We start from the raw sequence: 20,530 nt of genomic DNA, 5'->3' as shown, positions 1-20,530 counted from the left end.
AGTTGCTTTCAGAATGGGAAGGCAGAGAAACCAGGATCCATAGCTGTACTTTTTCACTGTTTACTCTGTGCTTCTTTTGTACTTGTTTATGTTCTTAAAAATCTAAGGTAGAATATTTTTTATAACACATAGCTGTTTTCTAAAACTCTGTTACATATTTCAGCTGACATTTCTAAACTGAAGTTTACAAGGGAGAGTTCTTGCCTGTTAGTTCTTGGCTGCCAGCAGCCTTCCCAATCCAGTTTCCATGGGAACAAGAGTCAAAGTGATCTGTGGAAAACAATGTAAGAGAAAGCTTTTAAAAAAGCATTATGTAAATGCTTGGCCTTTTTTTTTTTTTTTTTAACTGATCTGACATCTGATTTCATTAAAACAAAAGCTAAAACTGAACACTAGCGCCTGAGGCAACTCTGAGTTTCTCAAGCAGTGGGCTTGTTTTTTACCACTTTTGCTTTAGAATATCCCAGTATGCCTATGGTAAATTAACTGCACACAGTTCATTGCAGTGACATGTAGTCTACAGAGTATCTTGCAGGCCTTTCCTAAGGCATCATTTTTTCTACTCACATATGGGCTAAGAAACATTCAACATTTGACTTAAAGCATATGTATAAGGCCTTATCTGCATGAAAAGAGAGTAGTATCTATCTGTAACAAAAAACTGTATGCAACCAGCTGTCTGATGAAGTCTTTTATGCTTAGGATGTAACCTTGTTCCCTGGTTCATCAGAGCACATCAGGACTCCTGTGAGGCCAATATAGCTGTTCCAGGTTTATAGCTGTCTAAGAGCAATAATTTGTTCCAACGGGGAAAAAAAATCTTTATAATGTGTACCGTGACAGTGTTTGAATGTAAATCATTAGTGGTCAAACATTCCTTGAGTAGTCAAAAAGCTTTCTGACTTCAGTGGAGTGGCACTTTGTGAATTTACGTCAACAATGTGATTATAAAGTGTATACTAAATGGTAGAAAATCATAGTTTTACAAACACTGTCTGCAAGTATAAGCAATTACGCAGAAACAGCATAGGGGATCCTTCCAAAAGGGTAGTACATACCATAGAGTTGTCAACAGACTGGGTTGGTGTCATTGCAGTGACCAACAGCTGAAGCTTTACATTTACTGTTGGAGCATAAAAATTATTTTAAAATCTCAAAGAGCAAAGGAAGAGACCTCCTTTGAACTCTCTATTGAAGACTTTAAAACACAATAAAGTATGGTTTTGCTTTTCTTTTGTATATATAGTTGAAAGATGTGTACTTTTTCAACCAAAAAATACAAGAGAAAAAGTATACAAAATCAATTTTGCTTTATAGACAAGTGAAATGTAATTTACCTCCCACAGGAAGCTTCTAGAAAAAGAGGCATTCTGAATTGTATTAAGATGTGCATAAGGACATTAAAAGAGCCTGTTGAATCCTTTCTACACACGTTGAATGAAGGTCTAAGCTTCTTGAAGTTCCATTAATTTCAGCTGGAGTGACTCATTATAGCCAACATGAAATCTAGTCTAATGTCCTATGGGCTTCATCTGTAGAAAAATGTCCCAAATACTAGAACTTTGATCAGGGAGACCGTCATGTCCCAAAGTTGGAGCAACTCACTTTCGTGGATTTCCTTTGTCAGAATTATGGTGAAACGACACCAGGGGAGTTCAAACAACAATCAACGTTTATTCAGCCTAGCTAACCTTGCCCAAGTACAAGTGAACTTATCAATATGAACCTTGCAACATATCGTTAAGCTGCTGTTTGAAAAGAGAAGGGAGGTGTAGAAAAAGAAATGGAAAAAGGAACATGAAATGTATCAGGAGGAGAGCCCTCCCGCTGAGTCGCAAGGTTCAGGGCAGACCCCCTTGCTTTCTGGGCTCCTTCTCAAAGAGAAGCCCAGGGGTGGCTAGATCCACTCCTAGTCTCAGACTTGGTCAACAGTTTATGTTTAAAAGGATGAGGTGTAGGGACTGTGGAAAAGAGAAGGAAAAGAGGGAGAGAGAGAGAAAGAGAGAAGAAAAGGGTTTCACCAGTCCTGGGTCCAGCGTTGGTCCACCCAGTGTAGAAATCCAGTTCCGGAGGGCGCACACTGAGAACTCGTTCTCCCTTCTTCTATAGTGTTAGTCGATGGCCTTGACATGCGCAGTTCCCATTCCCGAGGTTCTCTGGAATCAGTTGGTGAGCTTTGGGGGGGGTGTTCATTGCGGAGTTGCCTCTCTTTTCCTGCTGGCATGACGGCTTAAGATAGAAGCACAGTCCCATCTTCTGTGGGGCCTCCTCCTCCAGGCACGTATGCTGTGCTCCTTCTCCTGCTCACTTAAGATAAGGAATTGCGGCTTTGGAGAAGCGCAGTCCCACCCTCCATGGGGCCCTCTCCTCCAGCCACATTGTCTTGTTCACAAAACTCCAGCATTTTTCCAGAGGCCACTTTCTCCACCAAAGTTCTTCAACGAATGTTTGAGATATTGACTATAATTTGTCAGACCATCACAGAGGCAAATCTAGTATTATCTAGTATTATCTAGTATTAGGCTTGTTATAATGATCTTTACCTTCAAGGCTAGAGGGACTGAGTTATATGATATGCCAAGCCTAACAGAATGGGCAAACTAAGGAGCATCATTAAAATATGCCATTAAATCAAGTCTTGTACTGTTGTTTATCACCATGCTATTAAATATATTAAATATCAATGTTTCTTTTTGCAGTGTAGCTACTTTTTTCAGTAATGGTACTGCTCATTAGGTCATCTTTATGGCAGGTGTAACTGAGTGGTGAAAACATCTGGTTTTTTGTTTCATGCAGCTTCCTCCAGCTTTGCAATGCAACTTGAAAAGGAGAATCATTGAGAGATTCAAGAAGTCCCTTTTCAGTCAGCAGAGCAATCCTTGTAATCTGAAATCAGAAATGAAAAAGGTGTAGTACACCAATTACTACATGTGGTTGACTTTGTCTCTTCTTCTATTTGAATTAAGCTATCGATATTAATATCACAAAAATATAAGTGTAAGATTCCATTTTTAAAAGGAAATATTTAGAATATTCTCTAGCTATCCTTTATTTGGAAAATATGGAGGCTTCTTAAGTAAGCAGTTTCTACAGAATGGTTTCAAGTTTGTGTCTGATCGTTAGAACACTTTTTATAAATGGAAAGGACCTCCTAACAGCTAATGTGCAAAGAGCTCAAAAAAAGAAGAGGAAGGAAAATGTAACTTTCTGTGGCAAAGGCTGATAGAAATTTTGTAAGGTCTTAATTTATGTAAGCTCTTCTTAATTTGTTATTAGTTTCCCAATATTATTCATGTTTTGGAATGTATTCCTATTCAAAGTATGAATTTTAAGAAAGCACTGTCCCAGTGTGTCTTAAATATAGCAGACCTTGTCTTATTGTTGTGTAGTGTGTCAGTAATAGTTTAGTGTCATCAGTTTAAAAATACTGCAGATTTGCAAGAACGGCATGACTAAAGAACCATGTTTTCATGTTTTCCAATGACATGTTGGGCGCTCTCCAACAGAGAAAGAGCTAATGACTAATATCAGAATTTCTAAATGTCCATCAAAATCTCCTGAGAAGACGATAGTCAGGAGAGGATCTGAAAATTATATCCTTGGCATCTGTGTGCTGTGGGAGACTGTGAAGCTAAGATATTTCATTTTTTTAATTGATGACAAAGCAGTTATTAGGTATGTTACTGTATCTAAAATTTGATGACAAAGATGATTTCTTATCACTCTCATAATTCCTCTGTGTAATCTAATTTGATTGTCACCTACTTGCACTGAATTGTGGGATCTTCTAAGTCACTGTTTGCTACGGAATGGACTGACCCCAAATGCTAAATCCTTCCTTGTGCTTTTGTAATAATTAATCTGACATGCGTAAGCTCCATGGAAGGTGGCTACTTAGTGTTTACATTGGTTTACATTGGTAGTACATTTGAAAGATAGTTAAAGATGCCTCTCTGAGCCATCAGTTTCATGCCAATTTGCTGTCCTGCAAATCAAGCTGGGATTTATGTTAAACAATTCTTGTATTTCAGCCATAATATTAAATCTAAGGAAATATTTGCTAGTCGTGTATTGAGTTTTGAGCAAAGGATGCCCCAAAATATGGTAAGAAAAAGGAAGTGTTTATTATAAAATTAACCTAATTTTCAAATGCCCAGAAATAAAGCAACCTGTTTGTGTATAATTTATAAATATTATCAACTGTGAAATTGTGTTAGCTTCAAAACTATTGGATTTAAACCTGCAGAAAATGAAAGAAATATACTATTTAAAGAGTAAATGGTAGTAAACTGAAGATGTTTGCAATACTGACTGTGATTCTGGGCATTTCTACCTTGAAGGAAATAGTTACAGAAATAATTAATAGAAAGCAACAAGAAAAAGCACAGTTGAAGGATAAGCATCAGTGAATAAATAGTACATATTTTTCCCAAATTGCCACCATAAATACATTGGGTAACAAGGATATCATTTGGAGGCGATAGGAAAAACCTAAATAGAGAAAAGAATTAGGCTGAACTCTTCCAGCAAGTGTTGTTACGTGGTTGTGCAATTTCTGCAAATAAAAATTAAAAATCATGGGGTTTTAACCGTGCTGAATTAGAAAACCTAATTAGAATACAGACATAAAGATTCCACCACTGATTGGTGGTGGGGTAAAGGTCTTCCAACAACAGATATTCTTCTGTTTCTGTAACTGTAAAAGTGTTAACATGCTGCAGAAGTGCATAACTGGAATTTCTTTCCTGCCCACAAAGATATTTTCATGTCAGAGGTGTTACTGGTGGATATTTTCAAAACTAGATGTTTTTCAGTTTAATGTCAGTATCCTTGCTCCCATAATCAAGTAGCTGAACTGACTTTCAGGTTTCAGAAGTGCTGGGATCCGTCTAATGGGAATTATATTATTAGATATATGGACTAACAATTTCACTTGAAGCGTCAGTTTTGAAAACCAAAGTCATCAGATATTTCTGTCCTAGGTTTGAGGGAATACAATTCCCTGTTTGTCTTCACACAGATGTATAGTTTATGACATTTTATTTGGATAGTCCAAAGAACTCAGTGCTTTATACTAAGTGCAGATTGGCAGCTTGCAATGTTCAGTCAGTGTTTCTGGAAAGAAGTATTGAAAGTATTGAAATCTCCTGTGACTTTTGTTTGCATTGGGAAATGTAGGAAAGGGTAAACTGCCTTATAGAAGTCTGAAGTTTTGGCAAGTGGGAAGGATGGAGATTTCAGGTGTCCTTTACTTTTCGTTCTCTATTTTTTTTTTTCTTCCCCAGCTGCTGCAAGGTTCTCCTGAAATGATTGAGCCCAGCTTCTTCACAGCAGATTGGCATGTGGTACTTCTCTCTTCAGGTGGGAATATGTTGCTTACAGATGATAGAAAAGGTAAAGAAAGCAACAAAACCTCTGTAGTGGCATATATATTTCTAATGAAGTGTATGGTATCAAAGCAGAAGGAAGTGCTGCTCAAAGATCTGTCTTTAAAGACAGTAAAGTTATGTTGACTATACTGATTTTCATTATCAGGGGTTTTTGTTTGTTTGTTTTTTGTTTTCTTTAATTCCTGGTAAGATATGCAGTTTACCACAGATGGAAAATTCTACTAATTTAAGAGAGTATACTTTGGAATTATGAAGAAGTATCAAAGATGCAAACAACACATGATTCATCCATGAAAATCAAAAGAAATGTTTGTAGCTGAAAATGTCCTACTTAGGATTTACCTGTCCTTGCATGTGAATTTTAAACAAACAGTATTTAAACCCTATGTTGTTCTTCTGTCATGTCTGAAACAGTTGTACTGGGATGATTTAATTACCTAGCTAGATCAAGCTCTACAAACTTGAGAAGTGAAGTGCTACATGCTATACCACATGTATATAATGTAAAGTGTGTGTGTGTGTATATATATATATGCTTTAGAAAATTAATAGTGCGAAATATACTTAGGACTAGTGATGCTCAGTGTGACAAATCATAAAATCCATCTCTAATCAAACCTACCATCACTGGCATCATCCAGGGTGGGGAACCACAATTCCTGGTTCAGAGACTTGTTTCATTATATACCTCTTTGTGCAATGGACATAAGGGAAATGTGCAGCCTGTGTTTTGGTATTTGTGCCATTTCCATTCTTCTAAATACAGGAAAAGCTATGTTGGAATCCATGGACTAAAGGACATAGTAACATTAAACACTGTGGTGCTAGAAAGAAGGGTGAGAAACTTGTTTTGCTTGTCTTTGTGTTGAAACTAGCTTATCAGTTCCACAGCTTATTGCAAAACCCAAAAATAATACTAGGTGTCAAGGGTGATATTTGACTAGGAAATGAGTTCCTAACAATCACTTTAAATATGAGCTTTCTTTTGTTCACAGAGACAACAATGCAATTTATTCAGATGCTCACTATCTATAATTTTTTAATCTCTTAACCTGCAAAAAATACTTTTGTTCTCACAAATTGCTGCTGGCTGTGCGCCCTTTCCACTATAAATTGTAAGTGGGGAAGAAAAAGAAAGTTGCATTGCTGTGTTCTGTTACATCAAGTATTTAAAATATTTCCCATCAGTTAGAACTCTTTCATAATGTGATAACGTTGTATGCCTCAAATGTTCACATCATACCATAAGATACCTCCCACCTTTGCAGGGGGTCATTCTGGACACTGGAATAAGCTGCTGATAATCAAGCATCTCTCTTGTCATTATATTTGTAGTGGAATTGGTAAGAAGCTGATGAGGGAGCATAAACCCCAAATTCAGTAGTATAACATTACTTGCCTTTTACTTTAAGGTATTGTTGGCACTTCTGACATAGCAGAAGGGATGACGTATGAACAATTGCAGGTAAGCTATAAATATACCTATATGTATGAATTTATTACTTTTAATAAAAGACAATTTACTGAAATGAATTTCTTTTATCTTGTAGACTCTAATTGAAGAGGTTCTAGAGGAAAGTGGTTATTACAATTTCTCTTCTAACAGGTGAGTCTGTTCAATTTAAAAAGAAAAAGGTTAATTATGATGTGCTAAACCCAAATGTATCATTTGCCTGTTTACGTGATTGCAATTTCATTTTAAACTCAGTGCAATACTGGTTTATTATAATACATGGATGCATGGACTGGAAGAAATGTATGTGGGACATATTAGGTAATCTAAGCAGGTTTTTTTCGCTGCATCGTTTCTTCAGATGATAGAGTGGTGCAAGTTTGGCAGCAGTTTCCTCACATTTTTCCCATATAAAACCACAGCTGAGCAAAAGTTTCATTTAAATAGAAGTATATTTTATTATAATACTCTACCATTACAGGGTTGAAGAGATGAAGCTGACATATTTAGTAAAATATTTGAGTACAGCACAACAAGCAGAGTAAGTGGTTGCTAGCACAAAAGTGCAGGTGATGAAAAAAATGTAAGTCTTTGAAACCAGACAAATGCCTTGTCCTAGAGATGGTATATCTTTCATGCAGGTAACCTTTGAGGAACACAAGAAAGAAAATATATGAAAAATACCATTATAGTCCACAACATAAGCTTAGCATTTCTCATTCTTTTTACCTGCTTGCCTGTTATTTATTGTCTCAGGTATTCTTTAGTGCAAAAAAAGTTCACTACTTCCATCAAGTAAGTCTGTTCCTTGTCTTTGCAGTAATCAACATTTAAGGGTCTGGGAGACTGCAGTTAGGTTTTCTAAAACAAAAAACCACCCCCCACCCCCAGCCCCCACCCCCCTCAATACAGATACTAAGAGATTTTAAGAATTTGTAGTTCCTCGTGCCTCAGTGGTATTTTTCAGTTATTTATTACGTCTGCAAATTTTTTTGTGTGGATCGACTCTAGCTTGAAAAGTTTCAAATGTTAGTCTGAATATTTTTATAGGCTACTCATTAAATTGGAATTCCAATTTACAAGTGTCTTACAGCTGCCAGCTGTAAGTATTGAAAAATCATGATTCAGCACTCCAAAAATAAAATAATAATTCACTCTTTAAACCTTCAGGGTATACTTGAATCATGTTCACAAATAATTTTTGCAGCCATGAGGTCTAACAAATTTGTTTATAAGTGTTTTCAAGTATTTTAAATTTTTGTCCTAATCACAAGCTCCCAAGATTTTGTGCTGTAGAAAAAAAATCACACAACTTATGAAAAAAAAAAGAAAAAGGGTCTCATTTTTAACATCAAGATCTAGTAAGTCTTATTATAAATGTATAAATGCGTTGTAGTTGTATAGGCATTTATCTCACAAACAGACTGGCAAAAAGCATCTTACTGCAATTAACTGTAATGAAGCAGGTGTTTGCTGACTATAGACTTGAGTATTTTACACAAACTACTATAAAAATAAGATATCTATTAACAGAAGTCATAGAATCATAGACTATCTCAATTTGAAAGGACCCATAAGGATCATCGAGTCCAAATACCTGCTCCTCGCAGGACTACCTAAAACTAAACTGTATGACCAAGAGCATTGCCCAGAGTCTCCTTGAACTCTGACAGGCTTGGTGCCACAACCACTTCCCTGGGGAGCCTGTTCCAGTGACTGACCACCCTCTCAGTGAAGAACTTTTTCCTAATGTCCTATCTGAACTTCCCCTAGCACAGCTTCATTCCATTTCCTCATGTCCTATTGCTGTAAATGTAATTGCCGAAATGTAAAGGATGCTTAAAGATTGCAGGCAAATATGCTAGTACTTTCAACATGTAACATAGGAATGCCACAGAAATGCATGAGAGACTAACAGCAGTAAAATCATTAACATTCTGTTTTTCCTGATTTATTCAGGGCTACTTATTTTTCTGCTGTGCTGGAATTCCCTAGAGAGTAGTTGTTCTGTAGAATCTGAAGTTATTTTTCTACATTTTCTAAAATTTTATTTTAGACGAGACCTAAGAGAATATTCTTCATAGCCCCATGGGATGATAGTGTAGTATAAGGTGTTCTTCTCTATGCTATGTCACCAGCAACTTGATTTTTCACTATGCTTTTGAATCCTATTACCTGCTGTGATGCATAATTATGTTTGGTTCCCCTGTCACCATTACATTACTTCTTTTCCAGACAAGGTTCTACTCCAAACAACTTACTATTTTTCCTTCTCTTTCAGAAAATGGACAGACCATGCTTTGGCCTTGGCTGTCAAAAACATGTCCTTACTTCCATGTTTTCTAAAGTATGCTCTGCTCAATGCCATTCAGAGCTTTCAGAACTTAAGCAATTTTTTTTGTTTGGTTGGTTTTTTTGCTTCTCACACTCTCTCCAAATAGCCTAACAGTCTGATTTCGATAGCTGTCCAGTACTGAATGATTCGTTTGCCTAGCAGACATGCATCATTAGGTTTTGCCTCAAACTCTCCAAACAGCTTAAGCAAGCTAGAAGGACAAATCAGTCTCCCAAGCTGCACTGCAAGTCACTTATCAGTGTCCACCACTATCTGGTTTTATTCCACCATGCAGAATTTGGTTTGCAGGCCTCAGAGCAACATCCTATCAGCCATCCTTGCCTAAAACTGTTTTGAGCCTTGCTCTACTTCCTCTCTTTTATGCACAGTGAAACATTTCAGAAGCAACTGCAAATTTTCCAGCAGAAACTCAGTACATCCTGTAGCTTTCCTGGGATCCCCTTCTTAGAAAGTGTTCACAGAAAAGCTTTAGAAAAAGTACTAGAAGTAATGAATATCTGTATCTTGTCTGTTTTAGCAACATATAGGGCAATGCACCTATTTTTAAACTTTCTTAGCTTATTTTAAAAGCTTTTAATTTAGATTGAGTTTTTCAGTTTCTAAGATGGAAAGTTGTAATGATGCAGCATGTTTGGGTCTTTCAAAGTGGAAACAGAATGACAGTATTTCTAGCAGGAAACAAATCGCATTCCCTTCTGCCCATAGTAAGTTTCTAGCTCTTCTAATAGAAATGTGAAAAAAAAGAACTCCAAAGGCTCAAAAGTCTTCAGAAGGCACATCAGAACACCACAAACTGAATTTGTGAATTTGCAAATTTTTAAAGATATTTCTTCATTTTAGGGCCAAATTTCTTCATTATTTCTGACCAAGTTGACTTGACAGTATCAGTTCCATATGTTGTAAGGCTGCTAGGTGAATTCTGTTGTGGAACAAAGAATTCCACAGCTGCTTTGCAACGACATGTATGCTATTGCTAAACGCACTATTAAATGCAGAATAAACAGCTAGATAGCATATAGCGTAATAATGCAATCTCCTACCTCACTGTGGAGCACACTTTATAGAGAAAACATTCTGAAATTTTTTTTTTTCCTTTCTGTTTTGGGGGGATTTATGTGCATTGTCTTTCTTTCCCATCTTGCCCCTTGCTGTGCCCCCTGAAATTCCAGGAATATATGATGGGAAGCCAAACTTCAGGTGAGGTGTTGACATGAGAATTGTAGTAGAATGAATAAACTGTATAAAGGGTTACAAATGATTCAAGCAGCTTGACTGGGTGATGAGAGAAACATGAATTCTTTAGAAACTGAGACAGCTTCATAAGAAAAATGTCATGCTTTTTTTTTTTCTTTCTTTTTCATTATAATAGTAATTACTATCTCAATACCACTCATTTCATGGGGATTAATGACCAGCTGAGGATAATGACCCTCAGCTTTATCTTGAATAATCAACTCATGTTCATTTATCACTAATCTCCTGAAAGTACTCAGCACTCCAATTGTATTACTTATTTGTACAGAAATTTGGTAAACATGAATAAAAAAACCCCTGTAATGTTTCAAAATTATTCTGTTCACATCCATTGTGCCACTCTTTCTTTTTTTCTCCTTCTGATTTAATATTATGCTGCACAAGAGGCAAGCTACTTGTTTGTGAGCCTATTTGTGAATAGGACAATGAATACTGGTTTCAAACTTTCATCATGCTTTTTTATATTGAAGTAGACATGTAATACCCAAATTGATGCAGAAATCTATTTTTAATAAATTGCATTAAGAGACATAATCCAAGCAGAAACTCAGTTATATGAAAAAAAGATTTGTTATAAATAAACAAAAATAGCAATGGTCAGAGACAGGCATTGTGTTCAGCTGAGTGCTGTAGCTCTGTCATGGTTTAACCCCAGTAGGCAGCTCAGCACCACGCAGCTGCTCACTCACTCCCCTGCAGCGGGATGGGGGAGAGAATCAGAAGGGTAAAAGTGAGAAAGCTCATGGCTTGAGATAAAGACAGTTTAATAGGTAAGGCAAAAGCTGTGCATGAAGCAAAGCAAAATAAGGAATTAATTTGCTACTTCCCATTAGCAAGCTGATGCTTAGTCATTTCTGGGAAAGCAGGTGTTCATCAAGCCTAACAGTTACTTGGGGAGGCAAATGCCATAACTCCGAACATGCTCCACCCGCCCCCCGCTTCCTTATTCTTTCCCCCAACTTTATATGCTGAGCATGATGTCGTATGGTCCGGAATATCCCTTTGGTCAGTTGGGGTCAGCTGTCCCGGCTGTGTCCCCTCCCAACTCCTTGTGCCCCCCCAGCTTCCTCGCTGGTGGGGTGGGGTGAGGAGCAGAAAAGGCCTTGGCTCTGTGTGAGCCCTGCTCAGCGGTGAGGAAAACACCCCTGTGTTATCAACAGTGTTTTCAGCACAAATCCAAAACACAGCCCCATACTAGCTACTGTGAAGACGTTTAACTCTATCCCAGCCAAAACCAGTACAACCTCATATGATCAGAGGTCTGTTTATGAGAGAAATGTTGTTTCAACATTAGTTTTGTAGGAAAAAATAATGCAAGTATGAATAGGAGGAAACAGTCTTCATAATCAAATGCATATATTGATATGTTGTCACTTGTAATTTTCATAACTTTGTTCAATGCAATCTTTTCTATTGTTATTGAAGTTTTAGAATTAGACGACCAACCATTCGTGTAGTTAGAAAGAGCTATTTCATGAAGAGGAAAACTGTCAAGTCCAGCTCTAATGATAGCTATACATTTTTAACTACTCAAAGAATAGCTCAAGGTATTATTCACAGAAAGATAATATAGCTCAGGAATGACAGCAGATTCTGAATTTTGCCTGTTTGAGGCAGCCCTCATTTGTATTGGGTCTATGGTCCATGGGTATATCATTCAAAAATAGAAATGCATTAATGGAGCTTTTTCTATCTGCAAATTCTTACCATGTTATATCTATGTATTCTTCAACATCAATGCACCTCTTTAACTGTATTACATGACTAACAGATTCAAATTTGTATTTAGCTTAGTTAATGTTTTTTAATATTCTGGAACATACCAAACTAGCCAGATTTTTTGACTTAATGATATGTAGGTGATTTAAGACACACTGCCACTTTTTATACTGTTCTGGCACCACTTCCTGCTAATGTTGCTTGGCATTTTCCGTTAATTGTTTTCATCTTCCAAATGGTTGTCCACATTGATTCTTTCTTCTTATGTCTCACACATACAAAAGAAGATTGTTTTGGCCAGCAATGTTGATTAGAGTCATCCCAGCATTCTGTTGATTTCTATTTCCCCCCAAGGAGGTAAAAAAAGTCTGCCAAAGCTCAGCAGTACTTTTTTTTTTTTTATTCTAAACATCCGTGGCTGCAAGAGTCTTTGGGCTACCCATCTGCAGTTCTGATGGCTATCAGTTGAGGGTCTGTGTAGCACTGTAAGTATGCTGCCCTATTCCCATGGTCCAGCATTCACTACATCTTTTGAGTTAGCTGTCCTTCCACTAAGAGGCAGTATTGGCCTACCTTTCCCAAGTCACAGGTTCTACAGAAAAAAGTAGAAGCAACATGAAAACATGGGGTAACAATTCATCCTAGCTTCAATTTCATCCAACTCCTAGGGTAAGGCAGTGACTAATCCTTGTCACATTCATGAATATAGAGTGTTCCAATGACAATGAAACATTTTGGCCAAGAGGTGGATTAAAAGACACTGGCTGGATAGAGTTCACCATTGCACATGGTGATAGTCACACTGCACCTTTTCACACTTGCTAGAGACATAATTTTTATCAAGTTGTTACAGCCGCACCAATATTGGCCGTACTCAGAAGATATGTGGGCCAGACTTCCTGTTAATGGTACAGTGGAGCTCTAGAGAAATAATGACTTATAAACTAGGGAAAATGTGTGCTTTGGAACCTAGGATATTAGCAGCTCTGCATGTCAAAATCAGACAGCCAGGTGTGAAAAACTTACTGCTAACTGGATTTTTAGAGAATTGTAGGAATGTTCTGGTCACTTCAGGGATTGCCAGTAATCTAATGACACAGAAAAAGGATTTGCATTTTTCTGATATTACAATACCATAACAAAACACTTTTCCCACTTCGACAGTAAGTCAGTCTTTTTTATTTTAGGCTTTTTTTTCGTGTGAATTAGAATGATAGGAACTGTAGCAGAAACTGTTTATTGCTCTAGCAGTTAGTCAGCATCAAGACTACCAGATTTGGCTAGTATCAGGGCTGCTAGGTATAAAAGACTTACTTAGATGTAGAACCTGGCTGTAATTCATGACATTGTGTTGTGCAGAACAGAGAAGTGATCCAGGGATCCATCTGGTGCAAGTACCAAAATAATCTGATCATGTGGTAGGACTGTCATTGATGCAGAACCTCTCTCCTCACTCAGCTGAAGATTATCTTTAGCAATGAGATATGTGGAAAAGTGCACTTCACCTCTTGTTGGAAAAAATGAAGGAGCATCTGGCCTGAATTTTGGCTGACTGGTAGGTACTGAGTCATTGATGCAGTTCAGTGTTGAATACACAAAATGAAGTGGTCTCCTGACAGTGGAAATGCTTGAAGTCCACACTGTCTGTAGAAAAAGTGCATGTTTATGAAGCTGTCTGTCAGCATTTGGACTGTGGGAATGAATGTATTCAACACTACGCAGATGGCTCTGATTGCTTGCAGAGATCATATGCCCTGAGCTCTCAGACATTCTTACACGAGCTTCCCATCTTGGAGTACAAGCATCTGTCGTCACCGACTTGTTTGGCTGAGTTAAGATGGGTTTGCTCTTGCAGTCCTGAAGCAGGTCTTTCTACTACTTTGAGGAAAAGATTTACTTTGAGAATGACTTCTGTGTGTCTGAGATGTCTGCTTGGCAGAGTTCTTGTATAGAGCATAGATAAAGTCTGTCAAATAACATCAAATAAGAAGGCACCTTCCTACTCAAGGTGGTTCAGAAAGCTTACTGTAGTCTGGACTCATTCCTGTGCTAGCAGACTTGTATCTTATACAGCTGCTGTGTACTAAACAATTTGAGTTGAAGTAAAGAGGAATTTTTCTTTTTTTTGTTTGAGACTTTAATGGTTTGGTTCAGCTAGGGCAGTTTAGCTGAGAATAACATAATACCTTTCCATGTCACAACAAGATGCTGTTGAAAGGAGTTTTGGGAACTCTTAGGCTAAGTGAAAGACAATCTGAAAGTTTTTGAAGAAATGGAAGACAAGATTGGCCTCAGTGTTCAGAAATCAGGGCCATACAAAGATAAATTCTTTTTTAATTGTCTCAAGACATCCTTCATGACTGCGGCTAGGGGAGGAATTGCACATTGTTACATAGGTAGCTGTGTTGATGTAGCCATGTAAGATACAACAAAAGCTATTCTTGGATGTCAGTGTAGTACTAACAGGCACAGTATTCCTCTAAATAGTGTAGTTGTGGCCCTTGTCCTTCAAGACTGCCTTTTTGCTAGCAGAAATTCCGTTTACCGATAAGGGAAAGACAGATCTTCATGCTTCTGACATGGTACTCCATAAAGATAATTCTTAGGCCTCACCAAAGTATCAGCCCCAGTTTTGAAAGTTAATTTGAAACCTTTTACTTAAGACCAATCATCTGAAAATTATGTAAAAAGGAGGAATAACTGTCTTACTGGGATTTTTTATCTGTAAAACATCTTGATCTCCTGAGTTTTCCATGTTTCCATGGAGTTCTGTAGCTCTAGAAATCTGTGCCACGGAAGGAGCTGAAAGATTTTAGCCTTTACAGCACTGGATGAAGGCATTGAAAAGATGAAGTTTTGCCCTACATTTGCCCCAAATTTGCCAAGAAAGTACCTTTTTTGTTACATATATGACTTTCACCCTTCTCTTAGAAATTGTGCCAATGTAACCAAGTTACAATTTTGAAAAATCACAGTAGATATATGCTTAACAGTAGCCTTAATAGAGCACTGAAGTATTGTCAGATCAAGTCTAGACATCAGAACAGAAAGTGACTCTGTCTGATCATCTTAAGATAATGCCTTGGCAAAGGACTGATAAGTAGCACCTGATGAGAGAGAGGCTAGGAAGTGAGCAGTAGATACACACATCTAATACAGAGCCAAGAACAGCAGGAGGCAGAATGTAGGAATCCTGGAAAGGAGACTGGTATGGGGAGAAGGAAGAACCACCTGTAGCTGGGACTGACCAGGTAAAGAGAGTGGTTTGCAGTAAGGGCAGATGGTAGAAAGCGTAGGCACACAGAACAGGAATCAAGCTCAAAAGCTCAGACAGAAGGGGATCCTCTGACAGCTGGAGCACTTGAGTGCACACTATTCTTTTTTATATTGTAAGAAAAGTCTGTATGTCACTATCATCTGGTGCTGGTCCTCAGAAGGATAGCTACCCATATCTGCTACAAGCTATTTATTAACTTAAATAGCAGAGCCTGTGCAGTGCAGATAATAGTTTCAATGAACTGAGTTGGTGATATCACATAATGAAATTCCTAGAGAGGGTTTAGTTTATGATGTAAAAATCAGGAAGTAACATACACAAAGCTTTACATTAAATATTCTTAACTATATTGCAGGGGCTGTGATTCAAGACATAGAAAGCACTCTTAATATGAATCATGGTAAATATTTTAGTTGTGTGACTACAGCCAACATGGCTTCGCCAAAGGCAAATCATGCTTGACTAATCTGGTGGCTTTCTATGATTGAGTGACTGCATTGGTGGACAAAGGAAGTACTCTGGATGTCATCTACCTGGACTTCTGTAAAGCCCTTGATACAGTCCTGACAACATTCTTACCTCTAAATTGGAGAGTTATGGGTTTGATGGATGGACTGTTAGATGGATAAGAAATTGGGTGGGTGGCCACGTCCAAAGAGTTATAGTCCATGGCTCAATGTCCAAGTGGAAACCAGTAACAAGTGGTGTCCCTCACGGGTCTGTACTGAGACCAACACTATTTAATATCTTCATCAGTGACATAGACAGTGGGATTGAGTGCGCCCTCAGCAAGTTTGCAGATATCACCAAGCTGAGTGATGCAGTTGATTTTCATGAGGGAAGGGATGCCCTGAGGACTGGGCCCATGTGAACATCATGAAGTTCAACAAGACCAAGTGTAAGGTCCTGCACCTGGGTCAGAGCAATCCCCAGTATCAATACAGACTGGGGGATGAAGGGATTGAGAGCAGCCCTGCGGAGAAGGACTAGGAGATACTGGTGGATGAAAAATTGGACATGAGCCAGCAATGCCCAATGTCCAGGCCAGCACTTGCAGCCCAGAAAGCCAATTGTATCCTGGGCTGCATAAAAAGAAGCATGGCCAGTAGGTCAAGGAAGGTGATTCTCCCCCTTTACTCCACTCTCATGAGACCTCACCAGGAGTACTGCATGCAGCTCTGGGGTTCCACAAATTACAGGAAAGACATGGACTTATTCGAGTGGGTCCAGAGGAGGGTCACAAAAAGTGATCAGAGGGCTGGAACATCTCTGTTATGAAGAAAGACTTAGAAAGTTGGGGTTGTTCAGCCTGGAGAAGAGAAGGCTCCAGGGAGACCTTATTGCAGCCTTTCAATACTTAAAGAGGGCTTATAAGAAAGATGGAGAGAGATTTTTTACCAGGTCCTGTAGTGACAGTGCAAGGGGCAACATTTTTAAACTTAAAGAGGGTAAATTTGTATTGGACATAAGGACAAAGGTTTTTATGATGAGAGTGATGAGACACTGGAACAGGTTGCCTAGTGAAGTTGTGGATGCCCCACCATTGGAAGTGTTCAAGGTCAGGTTGGATGGGGTTTTGAGCAACCTGATGTAGTGAAAGATGTCCCTGCCTGTGGCAGGAGGGTTGGACTAGGTGATCTTTACATGTCCTTTCCAACCCAAACCATTCTATGATTCTATTTTTTGCACAGGTACAGGATTATGTTATTCACATAGGGGGCTGAATGAAAGTTTGCTGTCAGCCTTCAGTCTATGTGGGTTTTTTTCTTATGTACACTTGACTTTACAACTTCAATAACAATCTTTCAGCTTAGGGATTTCTATCTACATGTGTTGAAGTGTGTGTGCAAAACTATAAATTATTTTTCATAGTTTTCCTTTCCCTATTACTGGAATACTTCCATATCTTTCCCTACTTCAATAATCAAAATAACACTCTGCTTCCTGAGGGACCACGTGTGTAGAGGAATGAGGAATGTTTAAAAGGGCTTTGGATATCTGGGTTATACATATTGTATATAAGTCGTCAGGGAAAATTTCAGAAGAGGTCTTACTCTTGGAATGGAGACTGGTGGAGTTTTGAGACAAAAAACAAACACCTGTTTTACTTTCTCACAGCACTGATTATGAGAAGTCTTTACATCATATTTTCAGAGACTAACTGCAACAATATTATACAACTTGATTATGAGGCAATTTTCACCTATATAAAGCTGACAGAAGCAGCTCCATCACTTTCTGTGCTAATTTTCTATGTAGCAGGCTAAAGAGAAATTAGAAAAGGAGAAAGAAGTGATGTTAAAGACTTTCTTTCAGCTAGCTCTCCATAGTGCTGAAGTCTCTGGAGATGTTACATCAGCAACATGAGTTAAAGCTGGCCCACAAATACATTATGTTGCATTCAGGCCTCATTGATTAGCTGTGGGAGACCTTTGTACCATGCTGCTCTAATTCTATTTGTGTGCAGTGCAGACTAGTCCATAAATTTTGAGTCAGAGGATCATTAGACCAGCTAATTCCCTGTGTGTAGCATAAATGGTAGAATTTCACCCAGAGATTTCTGCATCAAAGTCTGTTGTAAACCCTGAACTAAAACATTTCTTTTGATAGACTTCTGAGGTTCCTTGGCTTCTACATCATGCTCGTACATCAGCTTTCTGCTGATATTGCAAAGACTGATACCATACCTGGTGACTCTGAATAGTGGGGAATTACTTCCAACACTAACTACCAATTTCCTCCCCCCCAGGCATCTCTACTATCCGAGGGGAACAAAGAACTATCCAGCAAAAGAAGAGAACTTGTAATCCTGAACAAAGTTTTCAGGATTGTTCCTAATGAAGTCAACCTGCCTGTACTTCAGCTGAAGCTGTCTGATTACCAAAGGGGCAAGTTTTGCTCGTTAAGTAGCATCCAGATGGAATACCAATGTGGGACAGCTTCAAGAGACCTCACGTGATATTTCAGGATGATACTGTTAACTTTAGCTTTGTTTACAGCATAAGCACTTTACAAGGAACATTGGGAAAGATGCTTCCAGGTTCATATGTTAGAGGAAAACACAGTTCCCAGCAGTACCTATCTTCTATTTTTATAAATGTTTTTTAAAGAATTGTTGCATAGTCAGGTTTTCTGGAACGATAGTTCAAAGCCTGTAATCTTATTTATATCCATGTATGTCTTCTGTGGGAAGAAAAAGAGCTTTGTGATATGACCAGACAGAAAATATATGTAGATTCACTGTACCAGAATTAGAAACAGATTAAACACCTTCAGTATGATTTTAATATTTAGAAGGAATTTCACTACTTACATTTGGATAGTAGCAAATTCTAATGCTGGTATAACATGTTAGTAGTCATTATTTGCAACTGGCGTACCTTCTGAAATTACTGTTATTTCAAACCAGCTGTTTTTACTGCTATTTCAAAAAGTCTGCATATTATATGTCTATCTTTAGGCACACATTGTATAGATCGCTGTATATAAAATGTCATGTACATTTATATACACTTATATACACATTAATTTACTGTTTAACAGACAAAGTAAATTAAATACATGGTTTTCTGCTAATCAAGACTGTAGCACTTAAAAGCACTTTCAGAATTTCAGTATTTATTCACTCTGAATTAAATGTAGGTAAGTATGTCTCACTGCAGTAGCAGAGAAGCTATTTTTTGTCTACAGTTTAGTAAGGAATACTTGTTAAGTACAAAAGCTTTTTTCCACAGTTGATAGTGTGGCAATCATAACTGTTGAAAATAACCAGAATGCACCCGGTTACATAGCTCTACTATTTCTGTTGAAAATTATTAACATTACGGTCATTGCATGATTAGTCATAAGTAATTTGATACAGATGTATGTTGTGTACTCTTCATAGGCTGGCAAAGGTTTGTTTGGTTTTTTTCCAGTGGTTTGTTTGTAACTATAAATAGCTAACTGGCATTAATTTCCTAACAATTCAAGTGTATTATTTCACCTATAATGTGTGACTTCAACATCCTGAACTGTGAAGCAGTGAAAAAGGACCCAATGGGCAATGTAAAAAATAGTAATAATAATAATAAAAAAATCTATCCTCTTTTCACATATACATAATGTAGAAAGTCATCAGAGGCTATCTTTGCATCTATACAATGGTACAGTAGTGATAGCAAAGGTCTGTTAAGGGTCAAGACACATATTTCTTAAGGTACCACCAGCAGGTAGCTACAGTTTGCACCATGAGTCACCATAGTAGATGCATTTTCTGCAATGTTACCACTAAAAATCAGTTCCTATTTTAGTTCACAGTTCTAGTTTTGCTTTGCTAGAATGGAGAAAGGGAATGCAGTGTGGTTAAATCTGGTGGATTGTAAAGTAAATCCATGCTATATATGGCTGCCAATGGAACTGATTATACTGATATTTTATCTAAAGAGACTTCATTTAAATTCAACCTTGATATGTTTGTTCTACTCAAATTGCATATGAATTCTCATAATCATTTTCCATTAAAATAGTGTAAAACCAATCTACACTTAAAGTAACCTCCTTTAATATCTTTTTGCAGAAATGTCTTATAATTTTAAATTGTCAGAGTGCATTGAATGCCTTAGAAATAATTTGGACCTTATTTCAAGCATGTTTTGAAGTATCATTTGTTTTGTCTGGATTTTTGTGATAGGGTAGCGTTCATTCATACTTGATGGCATTATTTTTGTTGAGAAATAGAGTATAATTAATTACTCTTACTGTGTTTCTCTTAATGTATTTTTAGTGCTGTTAACTTTGAAGCAAATTTTGTGCTTGTTTTTGTGACTGTGAAAAGTGGAATAGTAGTTGGTGGCCAGCAGAGGAGAGCAGACTTCCCTCCAGTAACTACAAGGCAAGAGGTGGAGTGGTGGCATGTACGGCTGCAACCACCAAGGCAAATCAAAGCAGGAAATCAGTGGTCTTTTCTTTTTTTTCCCTAGTGTTCATTAGGATTTTTTTTTTCCTCCCTAGCTGCAACTAAACTGACATGCTGACTGTTGTAGGAAAGAGCTGATACATTTTACATATAGTGCAACTAACTGCCACAGAAGATTAATTAT

At 37.7% G+C, this 20,530-nt stretch overlaps 1 protein-coding gene across 1 annotated transcript in view; it reads left to right on the top strand.

Moving 5' to 3' along the window:
- NEK10 (NIMA related kinase 10) overlaps window positions 1-20,130 on the top strand; it is a 112,647-nt gene extending 92,517 nt beyond the window's left edge. Inside the window, exons 31-35 of the mRNA XM_075052718.1 lie at window positions 2,797-2,907; window positions 5,286-5,394; window positions 6,803-6,855; window positions 6,941-6,996; window positions 18,199-20,130. Coding sequence (XP_074908819.1) covers window positions 2,797-2,907; window positions 5,286-5,394; window positions 6,803-6,855; window positions 6,941-6,996; window positions 18,199-18,256 — 387 coding nt within the window. The 3' untranslated portion in view covers window positions 18,257-20,130. The remainder of the gene's footprint in view (window positions 1-2,796; window positions 2,908-5,285; window positions 5,395-6,802; window positions 6,856-6,940; window positions 6,997-18,198) is intronic.
- The last annotated feature ends 400 nt before the right edge of the window (window positions 20,131-20,530 follow it).

This window comes from Buteo buteo, chromosome 2, assembly GCF_964188355.1.
Source record: "Buteo buteo chromosome 2, bButBut1.hap1.1, whole genome shotgun sequence".
NCBI lineage: Eukaryota > Metazoa > Chordata > Aves > Accipitriformes > Accipitridae > Buteo > Buteo buteo.
The sequence above is the reverse complement of the archived record's forward strand: the minus strand, read 5'-3'. Positions and strand labels throughout refer to the sequence as shown.